The 23,135-nt window shown below is 39.2% G+C and overlaps 1 protein-coding gene across 1 annotated transcript; it reads left to right on the top strand.

Moving 5' to 3' along the window:
• The first annotated feature begins 15,535 nt into the window (after positions 1–15,535).
• Positions 15,536–16,431, top strand: LOC118767527. The gene is made up of 2 exons (XM_036512222.1): positions 15,536–16,316; positions 16,365–16,431. The coding sequence occupies exon 1, from the start codon at positions 15,557–15,559 to the stop codon at positions 16,283–16,285; it is 729 nt and encodes a 242-aa protein (XP_036368115.1). The 5' UTR covers positions 15,536–15,556; the 3' UTR covers positions 16,286–16,316; positions 16,365–16,431.
• The last annotated feature ends 6,704 nt before the right edge of the window (positions 16,432–23,135 follow it).

Genomic DNA, 23,135 nt, shown 5'->3' with positions numbered 1-23,135 from the left:
ATCAACATCACCACAAATACTAATATTAACCATTTGCCATCACCTCCACCATCACCACTGTTGTCGTTGTCGCCACAGTCGTCATCATCATCATCATCATCATTCACACGGATATCACCAACAACACAAACACCACCATCCCAAACTCCGTTGCCACCGCCACTACCACCGCCGCCGCCGCCGCCACCACCGTCCTCGCCGCCACCGCCGCCATCACGTTATTTGATACTTGTTTCCTGTGTTCCCGTGCCACGGAATAAAAGGTAACAATTTACACCCCTAGCCCTACCCCGTCAAACCCTAGCAAACGTGTGCGTGGGTGCGCAGGCTCCCTCTCGTCTCTCTCTCTCTCTCTCTCTGTCGCACACACATATATATAGGTGTATAAGCATCTACAGATACCGGTAGAAATACAGTTACATATGCGTTGTTATTTTTATATTGCTTACGGCATTGTTTTCTCGGGGTATGCATACATATATAGTTATATCTGTCTATCTATGTAAATGCATGTGTGTGCATGTGTGTGTGTGTGCATTACACATACATACATACACACACACACACACACACACATATATGAATATGTATATACGTATGTGTTTATAAACATTATGTATATATACATATATATTATATAAAATCTGTGTACATATATATATATTATATATATACACATGCATTTACATACATGTATTAATACATGCATATACATACACACATACATATATATATATATGCGTTTATCAGTTGTATGTATATATACATGCATATATATGTGCAAATATGTATTTATATATGTATATATGTGTATGTGTGTGAATACACACACACACATACATATATATATATATATGTATATATATATATATATATATATATATATATATATACACACACGCTGTAGGGCTTCTTGATTTTGCCATGGGAGGCTTCAAAAGTAGTTTCCTGTTACCTGTGTGTGTGTGTGTGTGTGTATCACCTTTACAAGGGTTCCATCTTGTCAGCTTGAGCAAGACAAGTTCTCCACACCTGTCTGAACACTCAGAACGTAAAGAGCCGGAACAAATACCGCTAGGCGTTTTGTTCGACGCTCTAACGACTCTGTCAATTCATCGTCTTCATCGCTACTTTGCTTGAATGTTATCTGTCAATCTATCATCTTTCTTCACACACACACACACACACACATACAAACGCACACTCGGACAAACGCACACACATACATATGTACATACACACACATTTAATAGCTTCATAACTCCTACACATATAGGATCTTTTCGGTTTGAACGGCAGTTTTTAACAATTTCTAGGTAACTAAAAAATTTTAAACTTCGTAAACTGGTAGAATGTGTTTATAAAACATCTTTTTTCTCTTGGCTTTCTTGAGAAAACTCTGTAGTTTGTAACATATTTCGTCTTTAATTCCTTGCATTTCGGTAATTTTAACCAATCACTGGCGTCTATTGAGTTAAAAAGCATTCAGTGCCGTATGAATATGTCCCTCGTTTAAGAAACAGATTGGGTTTATTTACATTTGTGAAGAAAAAATATACCCTTCCCCCACCCCTAACCCACCCTAAATCTAAAATAGATTGAAATGCAATAGATCGATACTAGGGTCATAATCATGGGTGACAATTTCATATGACACCGCTAGAAAATGGCAATTTTTTCGAGCGGTGTCATATGAAATTGTCACCCATAATTACATAAATGTCCACACACATCTCTACCCTCAACGCATGTACTGGTTTATTAATACACATACACACACAAGCTACCATACGCACGCTCTTACACATACACACACACACAGATGCTCATATAATCTTGTGTTCGCCCATTCATACATACACATGCACTCGTCTCCACCACACATATGCACTCACATGCACCATCTACACGTATTCACGCGCGCCTGCGTGCCTCATTTTAGCCGGGTCACTGTTATCTTACATTGGCCTCTTCCTTCTGGTCATTGCAAAATATGTAACCACGAATCCAGACAGGTTTTTTCCTTCTTTCTTAATTTCCTTCTCATACCTCTCTGTCGAAGAGCGCAGGTTCGAAACGTCGAAGACATTTCCATTTTTCTCGAGCGTCAAACTAATACACCTGTCTTGTCTTTTGTTTTCTGTGCATTTGAACATATATATATATATATATATACACACTAGCACAATGACCCGGCAACTCCGGGTCATAGTGCTAGTGCATGCATATACAGCTGCGTGCGTGCGCACATACACGCGTGTACTGTCCAAATCTCCGACCAATCACATGCAGCTAGCTGGCATTCAATTGGCGTATCAAGTTTCGGGCATTTTGGTTGGGTTTTGGATAGAAAATTCACAAAAATGTCACTTCTATTGATTTTCTAATGGCTTTGCGGGGTGACTGGGGAAATGTAAAGATGTGCACGACCACCCTTGGACGGTTTTGAATGACCATAGAAAGTGCGAGCCCTCTAACTGAAAAATTGTGGATTTGTATAAAGGACACACACACATACAGACAGACATTTTGCCGTTTATATATAGAGAGATAAATAGCGTTGTAGTTTGCTTAAAGTATTATAATATCGAAGAATGAAGACAACTTTCCGCATTGTCAGAATCTAAGTAAAACCTTTATATTTCGGGCTCAAAGTCCCATCTTCAGAAAAAAAGAACAGAAGAAAAGAAAATTCCAGTTATATAGAATCCATTAAGCCATTCAAATCTTCAGCGTTTATGTACCAACAGCAGTCACTCTCCAAACGTAGGTGTAATCGGCGTCCCACGCATTGGTGTAAGCAGACAAGAAACACTCGGCTATTGCTATAAGCTAGTCTCACCATTTGTTGTATGACGGCGTAATGCATTAGTAGTTGCAGTGGTGGTCGCCCTTTATCGACCCCAAAAGGATGAAAGGCAAAGTCGAGCTCGGCAAAATTCGAACTCAGAACATAAAAACGGACGAATAACGCGACGCATTTTGCCCGGTTTGCTAACGATTCTGCCAGTTTGCTGCCTTTGTCTTGTCAATAACAACAACAACAACAACAACAATAATAATCCTTTCTACTATAGACACAAGGCTTGAAATTTTGGAGTGGATGATAGTCGATTACATCGACCTCAGTGCGTAACTGGTACTTATTTAATCGACCCTGAAAGGATGAGAGGCAAAGTCGACCTCAGCAGAATTTGAACTCTCAGAACGTGATGTCGCGAAGCCTTTTTGCCCAGTGTGCTAACGATTCTGCCAGTGCTAACGATTCTGCCAGCGCACCGTCTTTGTCTTGCCAATAATAATAATCCTTTGTACTATAGGCACAAGGCCAGAAATTTTGGGGGAAAGGGAAAGTCAATTAGATCGCCCCCAGTACTCAACTGGTACTTAATTTATCGACCTCGAAAGGATAAAAAGCAAACTCGACCTTGGCGGAATTTGAACTCAGAACGTAGCAGCAGACGAAATGCCTATTTCTTTACCTCCCACAAGGGGCTAAACACAGAAGGGACAAACAAGGACAGGCAAACGGATTAAGTCGATTATATCGACCCCAGTGCGTAACTGGTACTTATTTAATCGACTCCGAAAGGATGAAAGGCAAAGTCGACCTCGGCGGAATTTGAACTCAGAACGTAGCGGCAGACGAAATACGGCTCAGCATTTCGCCCGACGTGCTAACGATTCTGCCAAGCTTGCCAATGATGATGATGATAAGATGGGTGGGAGGGGAGAGGCGGTAAGCTGGCAAGAGGGGGGAAGGAAAAAATAATCTTAGGCTCGATTCATTCGACTAAAAAAAGAAAGAATTCTTTAAGGATGTGCTCCAGCATGACCTTAGACTAATGACTGAAACAAGCAAAAGATAAATGATAAAAGATAAAAGTCAAAGACTAAGATCGATAATATCGATCACTCCACACCCCGCCTCAAGATTCCCGGTCTTTTGTGTCTAAATCAATAACTATTAATAAAAAGGGGCGGATGTAACCAATTTCAACTATTTTATTCTTTTATTCGTTTACTTGTTTCAGGCATTTGACTGCGGCCATGCTGGAGCACCAACTTAAAGGGGTTTTTCAGTCGGAGAAATCGACCCGAGGACTTATTCTTTGTAAGCCTAGTACTTATTCTATCGGCCTCTTTGGCCGAACCGATAAGTTAAGAGGACGTCAACGCACCAGCATCGGTTGTGAAGCGAGCGATGGTGGGGACAAACACAAAGACATTCAAATACATACATACAGACATACATGCATAGACATACATACATACATGCATGCACGCATACATACATACATACATACATACGTATATACATAATATATATATATATAATATATATATATTATATATATATATATATATATATATATATTCTTTTATTCGTTTCAGTCCAATGATTGAGGCCATGTATGCAATCTGATAAACAATGGCAACAAATCTAATTAGCTAATTACATATTCAGGCTAAAACCATCCATTCACAAAACTGTCCAATAAAAATTCTCCGTTCTGTATCCTGCAAATTCATTGGTTTTTCAAAATATCAAATACCAACCCCATCCCCTCATACTTCCTCCTGCACTAAAAAAAACACAGCAAATAAATAAATACTTTATATGATATATACTTTCAAATATATATTTTTAATGAATTTAATGTGAGTTCGTCCTTTAATTGGAATAATTTCCAAAGATTTCTAACGTTGTTTCTTCATACTGTACTAGTGAATTCTATTGTGTCTGGAGAGAGTAATTTTCTTTCTGTGCCTTATTATGGAATTACAACCGTGTTTCGTGGTCTGCTACCACAACAGCTCCAGTTAGGATCCAGTTAGCTCAAGACATCAACAGGAGGAACCACGTCCGGTTTCGGCCCCTACTCCTTTACCGTTTTGATGTGGAGCCCCCACCACTTTCGGAGGTGCCTTTAACACAATCACCGGTAAAATCTCCACTTATTTCTTATTTTTATTGTCCTAAAATGTTCGTTGTATCTTGCAACCTTTTCAATAGTTTTGAGAGTCAAAACTATTGAAAAGGTTGCAATAAAAATAAGAAAAACGTGGAAATTTTACCGGTGAGTGTTACATAATAAGGCACAAACAGAAAATGACTCTCCCCAGACACAATAGAATATGCTTCAACACATGAACTCATATAAAGAATTTTGCAAACCAAATCCAAAAACGAAGTACTATTGAATGTTTTTAAGAAACTTTATGAATAAATACTGTACGATTAATAAGGTATTAAAAAGTTCGAAGCAAAGGGGATTTTGCTTACGTTTTCAAAACTTATATAATCGTCTGTAGCGTATCTGATATCCTCACTGTTTGAGAGACACGATAAGAATGATCTCGTTTGCGATTACAGCCATCTTTGGCTAGTTTGACCCTGTTGTGTCCACTGATCTAACGTCTATAGAGCGATATAAATAAGACAGGTTTTTTAATAGTTAATATCGAAAAAAATTGAATATATTATTGCTGATTAAGTTCCAATACTGTGACGAGTTAATTAATTACGATATATGACTCATTTTTGTCTATGAATATTACGAGGGGCGTTCAATAAGTAATGCCCTTGACCCACTTACAATTGTTTGATCTAGCTGTGCAATTATTTATATCTCTATAGATTAAGTGGCAAATTACAGCTCTGAACTAATTGTGGTTTCTGATTTACAGGTGTTTGAACTGAGTCAAGTGTGAAATGAAGCCTGTTGAGTGTCGAACAGCGATCCGGGTTTTGTATTTGAAAGGACGCACACCACGGGAGAATTTTGATGAAATGAAAGTAACTTATGGTGATGATGCCCCATCATATGACCTTGTAAAACGCTGGCTGGTATCGTGAATTCAAACATGGTAGGAACTCTGTGGAAACAGCTCCCAGATCTGGTCGTCCCCCTTCTGCCATTGATGAGGTATCTGTCCGTCAAGTTGAGGCTGCCATTTTGAAAGATCGACGCATAACTCTTCGCCAAATAGCCCATGAGGTCAAGATTAGTACCGGATCTGTGGAAACTATCATTCATGACCATTTGCATATGCAAAAGGTGTCTGCCAGATGGATTCCCAGGTTGCTCACACTTTTCCAGAAGCAAGAACGCGTCGAGTGCTCGAGGATGAATTTGGAGATGTGCCAAGAAGATGAGTCAAACTTTTTCAAAATACTGATTAGACAGGATGAAACCTGGGTCCATCACTATGATCCAGAGACAAAAGTCCAGTCGATGCAGTGGAAGCACCGTGACTCACCTCCTCCAAAGAAGGCAAGGGTGCAGCCCTCCGCTGGCAAGGTCATGCTCACAGTCTTCTGGGACCAGGACGGAGTAGTGATGACAGGTTTCCTGGCAAAGGGTACCACAATTACAGGAGCCTATTATGCTTCACTTTTGAGGAAATTAAGAGAAGCTATCAAAATCAAGAGGCGGGGCAAGATCAGAAAAGGCATCCTCCTCCTGCAGGACAACGCTCCGGTCCAGAACTCGCGTGTCGCCGGATCAGAAGCACAGGCGTGCGGCTATGAACTCCCCCCCTACTCTCTTGACTTTGCACCTTCTGATTTTCACCTCTTCCCAGCCATGAAGTTGTTTTTGAAAGGAAAGCGTTTCCCATATGGTGCAACCTTGATTTCTAAAGTCACGTCGTGGTTGGAGGACCAAGCTGGGGTCTTCTACAAAAACGGTCTCCAGAGCTGCATCAAACGAGGGGAGAAATGCGTAACTCTGGGTGGTTCCTATGTAGAAAAAGACTAATACCTGTGCCAAGTTTCGTTGCTCTACTGCTATGGGAAGTGGATCAGGGGCATTACTTATTGAACGCCCCCCCCCCGTAGACCTATTATTTACAATAAATACTCGAATTACTAATTTTATAAACCTGAAATTATTATTGATTACAATTAAACGTTTTTCTAATAATTTCGAAATGATAATTGACGGTTAAGTAAAAACTGGGTTTTTGTATTTGAAAATTCTTTCACTTCCTTATTTGGGTTCCTCATCGTAAACACATACACAGCACGACCAGTTGATATAATTCATCTACGAAGTTTTAAATAGACACACATTGAAAACCGTAGAGAGACTGTCAGCTTTTTTAACATTATATACACCCAATGTATATATATATTTTTTAGTCATGTTTAAAATAGGCATGACTCCAAGAACGAACACATTATTACAATATGATTACAAAGAGAAAATCTATGTGCTTCTAACACCTTTTTAGTTTTTATCCCAGCTACTGACGAGTACAACTTTGACTATTCCGATTTTCTGTTATGAATATCTGAGTCTTTTTGTATGAAATATTCCGGAAACAGCTGTAAGACCTCTTTATAAATGTTCTGAAATCTTTCACAGCCTTGGATTTTTATCTCATTCTGTTAATTTTATATATATATATATATATATATACATCATATACGTGTGTGGGTATATGCAAACCTTATATAATATAAATAATATATATGCATACGCATATATATAATATATATATATATATTATATATATATATATATATACATACACATGCATATATGGGTACAGGACGTCACCAACAGTAAACAACATGAAATACGAAAACAAATGAGTTCAATACGCAAACAACGAGAGAAACAAATGGTAAACAGGACAAGTAACATAAAGAACGACCCTTTATCTGTTGTCGGCTGTCTATCTACTCCTCATTTCGAGCATTGACCGACAATATGAGTCTTCGAAGACAGTTGCTCCCATAAGTATCAAAATAAAATTTGGGATTTATGGAGGGTCAAAGTTGGGACAAAAACAGGACAGTGGTGGCATACAAGGAAACCGAACAAAAACAAACATGGAAATTCGCTAGACCAGAACGAGGGTAAAATAATGAACACTGGAGAAATATTTTCTTTGAGAAGAGAAAAGATATAAGAGAGAGATAGGATACGTCCAGTTCTTAGGACAGCCCTCAAAGAAAAGAAAGATGATCACATTACGAAAAGAAAGATGGACGATGGTCATGTGTGAGCAACGAGAGAGAGAACAGGAGAAAGAGAGAGAGAGAGAGAGAAACAGGAGAAAGAGACAGATAGAAAACGGTGAAGGGGAGAAAAACAGTATGGAGTCGGATCAAAAAGATTAAAATTGACTTCCTTGGAAACGGATGCGTGGCGTTCAATCAAATAATATAAATAATACACACACACACACACACGTATTATATACAGGATGCGGTAAATAAATTGTCGTCTAAATTACGCAGAAATGAAAATAACACTGATATCTCATTTTAATAGATATATTTACCAAAATTACATGGTGGTCTCCTTGTTTAAGTTGGTGAATGCTGCCATAATCCTTGCCTTCAGTTCATTTTTGGTGTTACAAAGAGTTTTGTTGGTCTCTCGCTCAACTGCGCCCCACACATAATAACCAAAGGGGTCGCAGTGTAGGGAGTTAGGTGACCAGATGTTAGAGGTGATGTAGTCGCAGAAATCGTCTGACAGACATGAATGAGTTCTCCTGCTTGTGTGGCATGGTGCAGAGTCCTGTTGCCAGACTTCGGATCTACCAGTAGCCACCCTCTTGACCCAGAGCAGCACTACCTCCTTGATGTAGGCCTCGGTGTTGAGTCTTAGGCCGTGTGGGAAGATTAATGGAGGCATAACGTCGTCATCACTAGTAATCACTCCAAACACCAAGATGTTGACTGGATGTTTGATTTTTATCACTCTCGGCACATGTCCTCAGATTACACTGCCCTCCCGAACATCGACACCCAAACACTCTGAAATGTTCGTATTGGAGCTTCCGGTGCGAATGCCAAGCAGTACAGTATGTCGTTTACAAATTTCTGGTAGAGCAAATTGCGTTATAGTGCTGTTTTTCTTACAGACGGTGCCCAACTGACCCTACGATATTGCGTAGTCGACAAAATCAAAAACAAACAACAATGCGCATGCACGAAATTAAAAATATAAAATGGCGATAATTTACCCATCACACCCTGTGTGTATGTGTGTGTGTGTGTGTGTGTACACATACACCTTATATATTGTGTGCGTTTGTATATATGTTTTATATATACATGCATTATATATGTGTGTATATGTTATATATTTATATCTGCATGTGTGTGTGTGTGAGAGAGAGAGGGGGGAAAGAGATGCATGGTGATTAGTAAGAATGTGCAAGTGAAATTTTTTAATAAAACACACCAGTGAACAAGTGATTTGACAAATTAAAACCCTTAGCCCCACTTACTGATTAAGTTTTTAAAAACCTACTTCGAAATTTAAAAAAAATACAGCTTTATCCTTAAAACCCAAACAGTAATTTAATATCAGTTACATATTTATGGATTTGTCAAATGAAAGGTTAATAGTTTTTTCACGGCACATAGGCGCCCTCTTCTGGCTGTCATGTATTTATAATTTATTCTTCGTTGTAAAGTAGTTGCCTTTCGCGGTTTTATCAGGTTACTTAGCTTCTTAGAAACAGCAATTTCATTTTCTTAAAATCATACCCTACTATCTCAGAAATGAAAGACACGTTAGATAAATACAGAAGTGTTTCCTCATAACTTTCTTAAAAATGGCTATTTTTTAATGAAATTATGTACAATATAGATGCAGTTGTGACTGTGTGGTAAGAAGCTTGCTTCTCAGCCGCATGGTTCCTGGTTCAGTCCCACTGAGTGGCATCTTGGCCAAGTGTCTTCTGCTACAGCTTTATATATATATATATTGTGTCTTCTATCTGTCGTGTGTGTGAGTGTGTGTGTGTGTGCTGGTTCTTTTCGGTTTGAACAGCAGTTTTTAACATAATTTCTAGGTAACTAAAAAATTTTAAACTTCGTATACTGGTAGAATGTGTTTATAAAACATCTTTTTCTCTTGGCTTTATTTAGAAAATTCTATTGTTTGTAAGATATTTGTTGTTTAATTTCTTGCATTTCGGCAATTTTAACCAATCAATTACCTCCATTGACGTAAATAACATTCTGTGCATAATGAATATGTCCCTCGTTTAAGAAACAGATTGGGTTTATTTACATTTGTGAAGAAAAAAGATCCCCTTCCCCCACCCTTAACCCTAAAAGAGATTGAAATGCAATAGATCGATACTAGGGTCATAATTATGGGTGACAATTTCATACGACACCGCTATAAAAAACTTAGCGGTGTCGTATGAAATTGTCACCCATAATTATAACCTTAGTATCGATATATTGCATTTTAATCTATTTTAGAGTTAGGGTTAGGGGTGGAGGAAGAGTATCTTTTTTTTCTTCAGAAATGTAAATAAACCCAATCTGTTTCTTAAACGAGGGACATATTCATTATGCACAGAATGTTATTTACCTAAATAGACGCCAGTGATTGGTTAAAATTGCCGAAATGCTCGAAATTAAAGACGAAATATCTTACAACCTATAGAATTTTCTCAATAAAGCCAAGAGAAAGAGATGTTTTATAAACACATTCTACCAATATACGAAGTTTAAAATTTTTTAGTTACCTAGAAATTATGTTACAAACTGCCGTTCAAAATGAAAAGATCCTGTGGGCCTTCTTCGCATCTGTATTTGTCTTCCACTACAGCTTGACAACCGGTGTTGGCATGTTTACGTCCCCTTAACTTAGTAGTCCGGCAAACGACACCGAAAGAGTAAGTACCAGGCTTAAACAAAACAAATATTTTGGGATCGATTCATTCGACTAAAAATTCTTCATGGCGGTGCCCCAGCATGGCCGCAGTCTAATGACTGAAATAAGTGAAAGCTACAAAATAAGATAGAAATTACTTTCAGGTGGTGTACATTACGACTAAATTGGTTTCTGTTGTAATAAAATATTTTTTTCGGAGATTTTCCTGGAAAATCTTCATCTCCAAAACGAACGAGCAGGAAAAAGTTTTGGGGACTGATCTGAAACATTAGTTTCTCATTTCTTGAACTTATCTAATTTGATTGATGTACAAATGACAATAATGGTTTCAAATTTAAATAATAATAATAATAATAATAATAATAATAATTTCTACTACTTCTACTATAGGCACAAAGCCTACAATTTAGGGTAGTGTAAGTCACTTATATCGACTCTAGTATTCGGATCTTTTCGGTTTGAACGGCAGTTTTTAACATAATTTCTAGGTAACTAAAAAATTTTAAACTTCGTATACTGGTAGAATGTGTTTATAAAACATCTTTTTCTCTTGGCTTTATTGAGAAAATTCTATAGTTTGTAAGATATTTGTTGCTTCTTTTTTCTTCAATTTCTGCAATTTCAACCAATCACTGACGTCTATTGAGGTAAAAAAAAAACATTCTGTGCCGTATGAATATGTTCCTCGTTTAAGAAACAAATTGGGTTTATTTACATTTCTGAAGAAAAAAAGATACCCTTCCCCCCACCCCTAACCCTAAAACAGATTGAAATGCAATAGATCGATACTAGGGTCATAATTATGGGTGACAATTTCATATGACACCGCTAGAAAAAACTGCCATTCAAACCGAAAAGATCCTAAGTCACTTATATCGACTCCAGTATTCATATGGTACTGAGTTCAAATTCCGCCGAGGTCGACTTTGCCTTTCATCCTTTCGGGGTCGATTAAATAAGTACCAGTTACGCACTGGGGTCGTTATAATCGACTTAATCCGTTTGTCTGTCCTTGTTTGTCCCCTCTGTGTTTAGCCCCTTGTGGATAGTAAAGAAATAGGTACTTCCAAAAAGATGAAAGGCAAAGTCAACCTCACTGAAATTTGAACTCGGAACGTCAGGATTGACGAAAAGCCGCTAAGCATTTTGCCCGGCGTGCCAACGATTCAGCCAAATAAATTTATAAATAAATACATAAATAAATAAATAAGTGGAGCAACGCGAAATGAAGTACATTATTGAAGGACACAACACATGGCCGGGTATCTCTAAAGAAGGCAACGAACTGAAATGACACTCTTCAGAAAAAACAAAAGGTATTCACGGTTTTAGAGAAATAAGTTTGCAAACAACAAAGATGAAGAAGAAAAAGGCTTAACAAAATAAACTGCAAAGAGCCTCTTTTTTTGTTTCTTTTCTGTTGAACATCTTATCTTGAAAACACCAGACGTTAAGTAAACAAATCAAGCTGTCAATAGTCTTTTGAAATATACATTTTTTTTTTTCTTTTTGCCCATCTTCCACATTTTCGAGCTTGTTGGTTGTTTTTTTGTGTTTTTTTTTTTTTTTAATTTTATTTCATTTTTTTTTTTCCACCCTTCCTTTAAAGTTTCGGGACCATGAAATTTCACAACAGTCATCTCCAATTGAAGATATTTTGGGTTGGAAAACCAGCTCCCGGTTTCCCCAAACGTAAAATTCGTTCGAGTTTAAAAATGCAAAGTGGGGAAAAAAAAAAAAAAAAAAAATAACAACACAAAACAAATAAAAAATAAACAAAAACAAGCAAAACAAAATGTCTTCCAATTGTCTGCAGATGTAAAGACTGTTGTGAGTCAGGTGAAATGACGATTAGGTTACCTCTATCTTGAAGATAATTTACTGCGTTAACGTCAAAAAACGAAAACAACACATCACGAGCAGGAGCCAAGAAACATCGTACACAGCAGCAAAGGTTTCGCCATATTATTTTAGCCCAGCATAACATCATCAGCACCACTCTCTCTCTCTCTCTCTGTCTATCTATCTATCTCCTTCACCATTTCTCTTTTAGTTACCCTCATTTTCTCCTCTCCCTCTTTCACCCCACTCTGTTTATCTGTATGTCTCAATCTCCCCCCTTTTTATCTATCTATCTATCTATCTATCGGGTCTTTTCCTTTTGAACGGCACTTCGTAACATAATTTCTAGGTAACTAAACACTTTTAAACTTCGTATACTGGTAGAATGTGTTTATAAAACATCATTTTCTTTTGGCTTTATTGAGAAAATTCTATAGTTTGTAAGATATTTCGTCTTTAATTTCGAGCATTTCGGCAATTTTAACCAATCACTGGCGTCCATTTAGGTAAATAACATTCTGTGCATAATGAATATGTCTCTCCTTTAAGAAACAGATTGGGTTTATTTACATTTGTGAAGAAAAAAAAAGATCCCCTTCCCCAACCCTAACCCTAAATCTAAAATAGATTGAAATGCAATAGATCGATACTAAGGTTATAATTATGGGTGACAATTTCATACGACATCGCTACGGAAAATGGGATTTTTTTTCTAGCGGTGTCAAATGAAAATGTCACCCATAATTATGGCCCTAGTATAGATCTATTGCATTTCAATCTATTTTAGATTTAGGGTTAGGGTGGGGGAAGGGTATCTTTTTTTCTTCACAAATGTAAATAAATCCAATCTGTTTCTTAAAGGAGGGAATATATTCATTATGCACAGAATGTTATTTACCTAAATGGACGCCAGTGATTGGTTAAAATTGCCGAAATGCTCGAAATTAAAGACGAAATATCTTACAAACTATAGAATTTTCTCAATAAAGCCAAGAGAAAAAAGTTTTATAAACACATTCTACCAGTATACGAAGTTTAAAATTTTTTAGTTACCTAGAAATTATGTTACAAAGTGCCGTTCAAAAGGAAAAGATCCTATCTATCCATGTTTCTGTGTCTCAATCTCCTTTTTATCTATCTATCTATCTATCCATGTTTCTATATGTCTCAGTATCCCCTCTTTTTATCTATCTTTCCTCCTCCTCTCTCCATTCACTCACTTACCGTTTACATCCCTCCCCCTCTCTCTCTCTCTCTCTCTCTCTCTCAGTCACTCTTACTGTTTTGATAGGTCAGACGTGAAAAATGGCGTGCGGTAGATATTTTTTAAACCTTGCTATCAGCAGCAAAAGGCATATACATCCTGAAGCAGAAGTGTAATAGCTTCTACATGTGTATTTATCTTTTGAAGGGAAATATGAGAGAATTATTTTTCAGAAAGGAAATGGGGATGGAAATAAATAAAAAGAACTTAACGGCTTTTTACGACTTAATAAAACAAGAAACATCGCTAGTTATTTAAGGATCTCATTTGTAAAACAAGCAGACAAGAACAAAGATTAGATGAAGTAAATAAGGAAACCATCAGACGAATTAGGAAAGGAAGTATACAGAAATGTTATACGACCAAATAAATTTAACATCAAAATTGCTTACAAATATAAAATGTTTTGTAGGGTTCTGAAGAACATGAACTTACAAGATGACGCTACGGACAGAAACTCCCAAAACTCGGGTTTTCAATTGGAAAACTACATTTTGTTGAAAGAGGAACGATTTGTCAACTTCACAGCAAAGTACAAATTGGCCCACCCTGTGTGAATGTAGTTAGTGGTGGCCATAATTTTAGTCGTAGTCTTGATGGTACTGCTGGCGGTAGTGGTACTAGTTGTAGTAATGGTGGGGGAGTTACTGGTGGTAGTATTAGTAGTAGTAGTTGTGGTGATGATGATGGTGGTAGAAATAGTGGTGGTGCAAGTTGTAATAGTGACTGCGGTGGTGGTAGAACCGTTAGTGCATCTGGGTCCATCTGCATTCTGCGATCAAATCCAGCAGAAGTCAACCTTACTACTCAGCTTTTCCGGAGATCGATGAAATAAGTATTAGATCTATTCTTTTCTTCTTCTTCGTCATTGTCTTCTCAACCTCTTCCTTCCCTTCTCCTCTGCCTCTGCCTTCTCCTTCCTTCCTTTCTCCTCTGCCTCTGCCTTCTCCTTCCTTCCTTTCTTCCTCCCTCAATCTTCTCTTTCCCTCATCATTCTCCCCTTCACACTACCCTCTTCTCACCAATATCCTCCTCCCCTTCTCCGCCATTTCCCCTGTCCTCTTCATCTTTCTATTAGTCTTCTCTTCCTTTCTCACACTCTTCTCCCCCCCCTTCTTATCTTCTTCCTCTTCTTCTCTGCCTGGACTATAACCTTTAATCCAAAAATCCAACCTTCTCACACAGATTCGGCATTATTTATTGTTTCACACGGCGGCGTTGAGCTGGCAGAAACGTTAGCACGCCGTGTTTGACACTTCGTGTTTTTTTCATCTGTGTAGGTCGAATGGTTAAAAGTTATATTTTTTTTTTAGTGTAATTGTTTTAGATATTTGCTGTTCGCAGCGGTGGTGTTGTTGAAGAAATGGCAAGGAGGAGCAGGTATTCTGACCTCATTGAGTCGGACCTGTTGACTTCGGAGGAAGAGGAACTGACGAGAGCGGTCAACAGACTGGATATGGTAATGGAAGGAAAAATGAATTACGCAGGAGCAATGAAGCCAACAAACAAAGAGGTTGACCTTGCGAAGTTACCGGACGGCCAGAAATGGGTGAAGAAGGTAGGCGGTGACGCGGAGTTGTCTCCGCCAAGGAAAACGATAAAAAATTTTGATAGGAAAACCATAACGTACAAGGTATTTGCAACAGACAAAAGAAAAATGGATACAGTTGGAATGGAAACCGTGGAGGAGGCATTACGGACAACAGCAGAAAAGGTAATATTCCTGACAAGAGGTAATAAGTACGGTACTGTCGTTGTACAGTTCGAATCGGAGGCAGTGGCTAGGAGGATGGCAGCAAGGACTATTAAAACAGAAAAAGTATTCCTTCTGCCCTCGTATCTAGGAAGGAAGACGACCAGGATCAGGGTAAAAAGAATCCCGCCCGACATAGAAGCTGAATTGGTAGTGGCAGCCATCCTCATTGACAATAAGGATAAGGTGGACATACTGCAGGCCACGATTGCGGATGAAGGCAAGTGGAAAGGAGGAGTATTGGAAATGAGCGTCCAGGCGGAAGCTGAAGTCCTGGAGCGCTTAACAGAGGTGATCACAATAGGAGACATTAGTCTGCGTGTATGGGTGGAGGGCAGAGCTCGTAAATGTTTTAAATGCGGCCTGAAAGGCCACAAAAGAGCTAACTGCCCTCCACCAGCAAAGGAACCATCGAAGGAGCCCGTAAAAGAGATAGAAGATACCCGGGAGCCGCAAGAGGAACAGAGAAAGACAGAAGAAAAGATAGAAGATAAATCGAAAACCAGTGGTAAAAGGAAGAAGAGAGAAAGAAAGAAGGCAAGTTATAATGAACCCCAACCCACCCCGACGCCACCCACACCCTCTTTGTCCCACCCTTCCCCTGCAGACACAAAGCCTACCCACTCCCTGCCAACAAGAAAACAAAAAATAGACACACAGAACAACTTACAAAATCCCCCTCCCGTAACGCATGCTATAGGAGTATTAGAAGACGAGGACCTGTTGGAAATATTGAAGGACTTGGGTGAGGTTGAGTTGGGATGAGGAAGAACAAGTAAGAGAATTTGAAGATGAAGTGATTAATGTTTTGGGGTCAATAAGAAAGGAGATAGACTTGGATGAGAATAAAGAACTGGAAAAGCGGTGCGGGATGAAATTAAGAGACTAAGTATTTTTCAGAAGACTGTAAGAAGAAGACCTAGGAAAAGAGGACAGGTAAGCGATGTTATCCGATGGGGTGGGTAACAGCGCTTTCATATTTCATTTTCACCCTCTCATTTTTATCTTACTTTTTTTTTTGTGTGTTTTATGTCCCCAATGTGTTGTTTGTCTCTTATCTTCGTCAACCCTTTATGGATAAATAAAGAAATCAGAAATGTTAGCACGCCGGGCGAAATGCTTAGCAGTATATCTTCTGTCTTTTACGTTCTGATTTCAAATTCCACCGAGGTCGAGTTTGCCTTTCATCCTTTCGGGGTCAATAAATTAATTACCAGTTGCGTACTGGGGTCGATGTAGTCAACCGCCCCTCCCCTTAAAATTTTGGACCTTGTGCCTAGAGTAGAAAAGATTATTATTGTTTCACAAGGTGGCGAGCTCGCAGAATCGCTAGCACCCCGGGCGAAATGCTTAGCAGTATTTCGTCTGTCTTTATGTTCTGAGTTCAAATTCCGCCGAGGTCGACTTTGCTTTTCATTCTTTCGTGGTCGATAAATTAAGTACCAGTAAAACACTGGGTCGATGTAATCGATTAGTGTCCTTTCCCTAAATTTCGGCCTTGTGCCCATGGAAGTAAGGATTATTATTGGTCTCACATTTTGGCACAGGGCCAGCAATCTCGGAGGAGAGTTGAGTCGACCATAGCGCTTAATTGACCTTCATTTTATCGACTTTGAAAGGATGAAAAGGCAAAGTCGACCTGGGCGGAATTTGAACTCAGAATGTAAAGACTGATGAAATGCCGCAAAGCATTTCGCCCGGCGTGCTGACGATTCTGCCAACCCACCGCATATTCTTTAACGTAATTGCCATTCATCCTCTTTTGGGGTCGATAAAATAATTACCAGCTGGACACTGGGGCCTTGTGCCAAAAATTTGAAGCCACTTTTACGTTAAAGAATAGGCGGCGAGCCGGCAGAATCGTCTTTATGTTCTGGGTTCAAATTCTGCCGGAGTCGACTTTGCCTTAGCGACGTAGCCCCTCCTCCGAACTTGCTGGCGTTGAGTCAAAATTTGAAACCAATATTACGTTTAAGAATACACATGTCTGTGAAATTTTCAACCACTAACGCGACCGCACGATAATTTCACCTGTAGATATTCTGGATCATTTTCTGTGACTATCATAGTTTTTGATTAAAAAATTTTTTTAATTGTTTTCAAATTTGGTGTACTGATGTAGTTTTGTATACTAATTATGAAAATGAAATTTGTTTTTACCATAAATTAATAAATAAAATTTTAATAGCTTTTAATGTTGGCAAATTTTGAGAAATTTTAGCCAATCAAAAACCACAGATATATTGATGCCTGTTTCTATAGTAACAAGCCAAGCTGTTGCCAGCTTAAAACTACAACCACATGCATTGTCTTTACCTGTCTATTTTCTTGGGAAGGGCGTGTTTTCTGAACGTTTGTACTACTTCATTTTTGTCGTTTTCACCTGTTTTTTTGAGAAACGATATTTTTTCCGTTGCTGATCTGTCATTCCCTCCTTTTCATAATTTTGAATTGCGTTTTCCCGGACCTTTTCAACCTGAACAGAAGTATTACCGCACCCAACTCGTTTAGTTTTTCGAATATGATGGAGAAATTGAAAACCGAGGCAAGAGAAAACTGTCATCCCTAATAGAAAAATATTATGTACCAAGGAGGAGGAGGAGGAGATGATGATGATCATCATCATCATCAGCAGCAGCAGCACTTCGTAGGAAGATTTACTGGCGGTGCTCCCGAAAAGGATGCAACGAATGTGTATCTATCAGAAAACATACAGGGTCGGAAGATGGCCCCCTTCCTCTTAGGACTGTACTGCTTCTTTCCCTTTACTCATCGGTCAAGGAACTGACTTCAGTCGAGTTTTGTGTTGAAAAACTGGAGATGCGCCACTGCACGGCTGTTGATTATGACACCAATGATCGCGAAATATGTGCGAAGGACTTGCTCCGCAACCCAGTTCTGAAAGGCAGTCTTGGGAAGACTGTTGAAATAGACGAAACCGTTTTCTCAAGATGTAAATGCAGCTGAGGAAGGGTGCTTGCTACCTGAGCAGTGAGTTTTTGGAGAAATGTGTTGCAAGACCAGACATGCTTTTTTATTATGCGGTCCCATGTAGGAATCGTAACACACTAGAGGAATGTATACGCCAGTCAGTTCTTCCAGGAGCCACAATTTTCAGTGACTTATGGAGGGCCTACTCTCACATTCCAGAAATTGACGGTTATAATTTTCAACATAGAACAGTGAACCACAATGATGAGTTTATTAACTCCTAATACGGTACCCACACGCAACAAGTGTGGTTGGGGAGCATATGGGCCTGTATAAAACGAGGTAATAGACGACGCTGTGGGACCCACCGTTCTATAGTTGACTCGTATCTCTGCCAGTTTATGTGGGGCAGGAGATACAACAATAGTAATTAGTTTGAGAAACTCCTAGAATGTATCTCAAACTTTCGTTTCGGAATTTTCGCTTAAAATATGCTTTCATTGTTCACATGAACTGAATTATTATTACAGTAGTAAGACGAACTGTGGCAGCTCGTGTATAGGCACTGCGGAACTGCAGCAGCCCCTATCTCCCCTCGATATTATTGATAGCATTCAATATAATGAGTCCTTTTTTTCTTTAATTCTTTCTTTATACTTTTATATATAATCTTTAAGCTTTATATATAAGCTTTAAGCTTATATATAATACTTTATACTTTTATATATAATCTTTAAGCCATCCCCTAGTTTATGAAAAAATACAAAAATCCTCGTATAGAACTGTGCGCTTCACAGTTCCAGCGACGCGTTGTTTGGCTGCTGTGCGGATGTTCACATGTCCGAGATAGGAAGCTGCACGCTAGGGAGAGAGAGCACTGTGGTTCACGCAGTGCCGACTCTGATGTGTTGATGAAAGGTGTTTCTTTTTGACTCCGTGTGTGTTGTACTTAAAAACGTGTTTATATTCTTGAATGTGATAAAGTGTAAAATTAGATTATTATCCTGCTTCCAGTTATAGTTTGTGGTTTGCACTTCATATCACCGGGCCTTGAGTTTGACACCTGTAAGACAAGACGTGGGCATCATGAAAACCAAGTTCCCCTAAAATGTGATGGTCTCTGGGTGTGTCTCCAGTCAGGGTGGTGTCATGACATCCACATCTTTGAACAAGGCCTTAAGTTCAATTCAGACGGCCATGTAAGGCTACTGGAGACTGTGATCTGGAGAGGATTGCTGCTGGAAGGTCATATGCGTGGTAGCAGGATTTGGTACCTTGCCATGCATTTGGTTGGCCTGAAACAAGAGAAGACATTTGCATATGGTGGTGCTGCGCATTGGGGCCGAACCGAACACCACATGGTTGGGAAGCAAGCTTTATATATTGCCTTTTTTATAAATTTATGTTTGTACTTGTTATTAACAAGTACAGTGGAATTAGAAGAGAAGATTTAGCTGTTATTTCTTGAAAGTTGAATGACCACCATGAAGGCCTCCCTCCCGTCGGTCCGTGGAAGTTTAAATATTTCTATTGGAAGGCGAGTTGTTATTATCGCAAAGTTTAACAGCTTTGAATGACATACACGAAATGTTGCTTTGAGAAAATATTAAACAATAAAACCATCAATTGTTGTTTGTAGATACAGATATGTAAGATGACGATCTTTGCAAAGTGACATTGAATAAAACTCTAAAAATGTCAGCGGGTTAATAAAACACGATATTTTGCTCTGTTTACACAAAAGTATTGCGTGTGAGACTTGTACACAACATATATGATGTCATCACAAGAGATAAGCGACTGAGGGTTGCAGACGGAGAAAAATAAATTAGAATAATATGATAATGTGCGATAATAAATCCTAAATTAACGTCTGTTTAATAAACAAAAGAATTGCTCCTCCTCGTCCCCTTCACAGCAAGGCAGGAAATGGAAAATGTCTCTATATGGTGTTATTATTGTTGTTATTATCATTATTATTATTTTTATTTTTTTTTAATTATTGAGTGAGAGAGTAGTGCATGCCATCAAAGTAACACTGGGGTAAAATATACGAAGCACAATATACCCATCGTGATTACCCGTCAGATAAGGGTACACCAGGCACGTGCACCAGGCTATGATGCTCCCCCACTACTTCTGCTCATGATCAGAGATGCACATATTGTCAGCCACTAAGGGACATGCTCAACTGGTTATGGTCAAACAACTGACAAGCAAATCTGTGGTATTGAGCAGAATATTTGCTGTAGCCCATCCTTTATACCAAGACAAAACAATGTACATGATAACACTTCCAATCAGTTAAGATCAGAAGCCATGAAAGCCACTGCCTGGTACTGCATCAGGACATTTATTATTATTATTATTGAGTGAGAGAGCAGTGCATGCCATCAAAGTGACACTGGGGTAAAATATACGAAGCACAGTATACTCATCATGACTACCCGTCTGATAAGGGTACACCAGGCACATGCATCACAACCATATGTGCGCGACATGGTGATCTCATATCAAAATAAACAGCGCATGACCTTGCAGGTGGGGGTCCAGTTAGAATTTTCTTCTGGTTGTGTAACCCATCCCGCTCAAACGGTCCCTGAATAATGATTGTTTAAGGATGTTGAACGAACCACCCATGTTTCCAAAGGTGAATTATCCAGACCTCTAAGAATTCCTTTCAACACACGGCTATGATGCTCCCCCACTACTTCTGCTTGTGATCAGAGATGCACATATTGTCAGTTGGATGGAACTTACACTTGCCTCCTTATGAGAGCTCAAAATCTCTCGTGGAAGCGTCATCCAACCAAAGTACAAATAAATGGGGAAACTACCACCTGTATCATCTCTTTGAAAGGTAGGAGAGTCCAGTTTGCTGGACATTGTTGTAGAGCTGAAAACGAGGTAATTTCTACTCTTCTCCTCTGGAAGCCATCTGCTCATGATACCAGAGGGCGCACACTCTCCTACCCTGATGTAATCTCCAGGGATACAGGCATCCAGCAACAGGACCTCCGTAGTGCTTTGATGGACCATGAGGTCTGGTGTAAAATAATAAATTCCATTGTCTCGATCACGGTCGAACAATGATGATGGTGTTGCACATTCACCATTTGGGGTTGGAGACTGTTTCCATCATTTTGCTTCTATAGTTGTTTGTGGACAGGCATTGGTCTTGTGCAGCAAGAATCAGTCCTTCAGCCCCTGCTGCCAAAAAACTCCGCCTCAAAACATCTTTTCTTTCAGTCCTTTCTCCCCTAACTTCAGACTTTTCGAGAGGGAATTCTCTTACCATTCCCTCCTCTCCCTTCCTCCCTGTCAAATGATTTTGCTGACATCTTTGGCCATTAGATAGATTGCTCTAAGACACACAGACATTTCATGCCAACCATTAACAACATAGGTCACACCATTTTGTTCAAAGACATTAAACCTTCCCCTTCCCCTGACTAACTATACATCTCTACCCTCGCCATCACCACCACCACCGCGAACACCATCACCTTCACCATCACCATTACATCACCACCACCACCACAACAACAACTCTATACAATTCTGTGATGACATCCAGAGAAGCTAAAACAGTTGAAAGAGAAACTAAATATTTGACTGGAAGGATGTGAATACATTGCCATATCCAATGATGTTGTTGTTGGTGGTAGTGGTGATGATGAAGGTGACTGTTGTTGTAGTGATGGTAGAGGTGGTAGTGGTGGTGGTTGTGGCAAAGTGGTGGTGATGATGGTTGTGGTGGTGGTGGTGGTGGTGATGGTGGTATTGATAGTAGTGACAGATGATAGTGGTGGTGACAGTGATGGTTGTGGTGATGATGATGATGATGGTGGTGGTAGACAATAGTGATGGATGGTTGTGGCGGTGGTGATGGTATTGACAATAGTGACAGATGATAATGATGACAGTGATAGTAATGGTTGTGGTGGTGGTGGTGGTGGTGGCAATGGTGGTGATAGTGATGGTTGTGGTGGTGGTGGTGGTGGTGGTATTGACAAGTGATGATAATAGTGGTGGTGGTGATGATGATAGTGACTGTCAGCTAAGTCATGATGGTGAAGGTAGCGATGATGATGGTGGTGGTGGTGGCAGCAGCGGTAATAATGTTGGTGGTGCTGCTGTGCTGTTGCTGCTGCTGCTGTTGCTGCCGCCACGGCCCATGGATATTTGAGACATGACATCACATAATAAACTATTCTAACCGAAAACCCAGTTTAATAACAACTTCACTAATATCTCTGACATATAATATTATTAAATATTTACATGCGAACAACAACAACAGCAACAATAATATCATCATTATTGTTATATTCTGCTTTCAGTGTCTTCATCTCATTATTTATGTGTTGTAGGATATAAGATACAACAATGGAAAGGACAAGAGACAAGGAAAGGAACGGCCTCACTGAGTGCTCGCTCAAAACTGCTAGAAATAGAAGCGAAAAACTCATTTCAACTATGCCTTACTATCTTCAGAAAAAGAAAAAAAATGGTATAGGCATAGACGTGGCTGGGTGGGGTGGTAAGAAGCTTGCTTCTCAACCACATGGTTCTGGGTTCAGTCCCACTGTGTTGCACCTTGGGAAACTGCCTTGGGCTGACCAAAAGCCTTGTGAGTGGATTTGGTAGACAGAAACTGAAAGAAGCCTTCCGTATATATATA

The sequence above is a fragment of the Octopus sinensis genome, linkage group LG22 (genome assembly GCF_006345805.1).
Source record: "Octopus sinensis linkage group LG22, ASM634580v1, whole genome shotgun sequence".
Taxonomy (NCBI): Eukaryota; Metazoa; Mollusca; class Cephalopoda; order Octopoda; family Octopodidae; genus Octopus; species Octopus sinensis.
The sequence above is the reverse complement of the archived record's forward strand: the minus strand, read 5'-3'. Positions and strand labels throughout refer to the sequence as shown.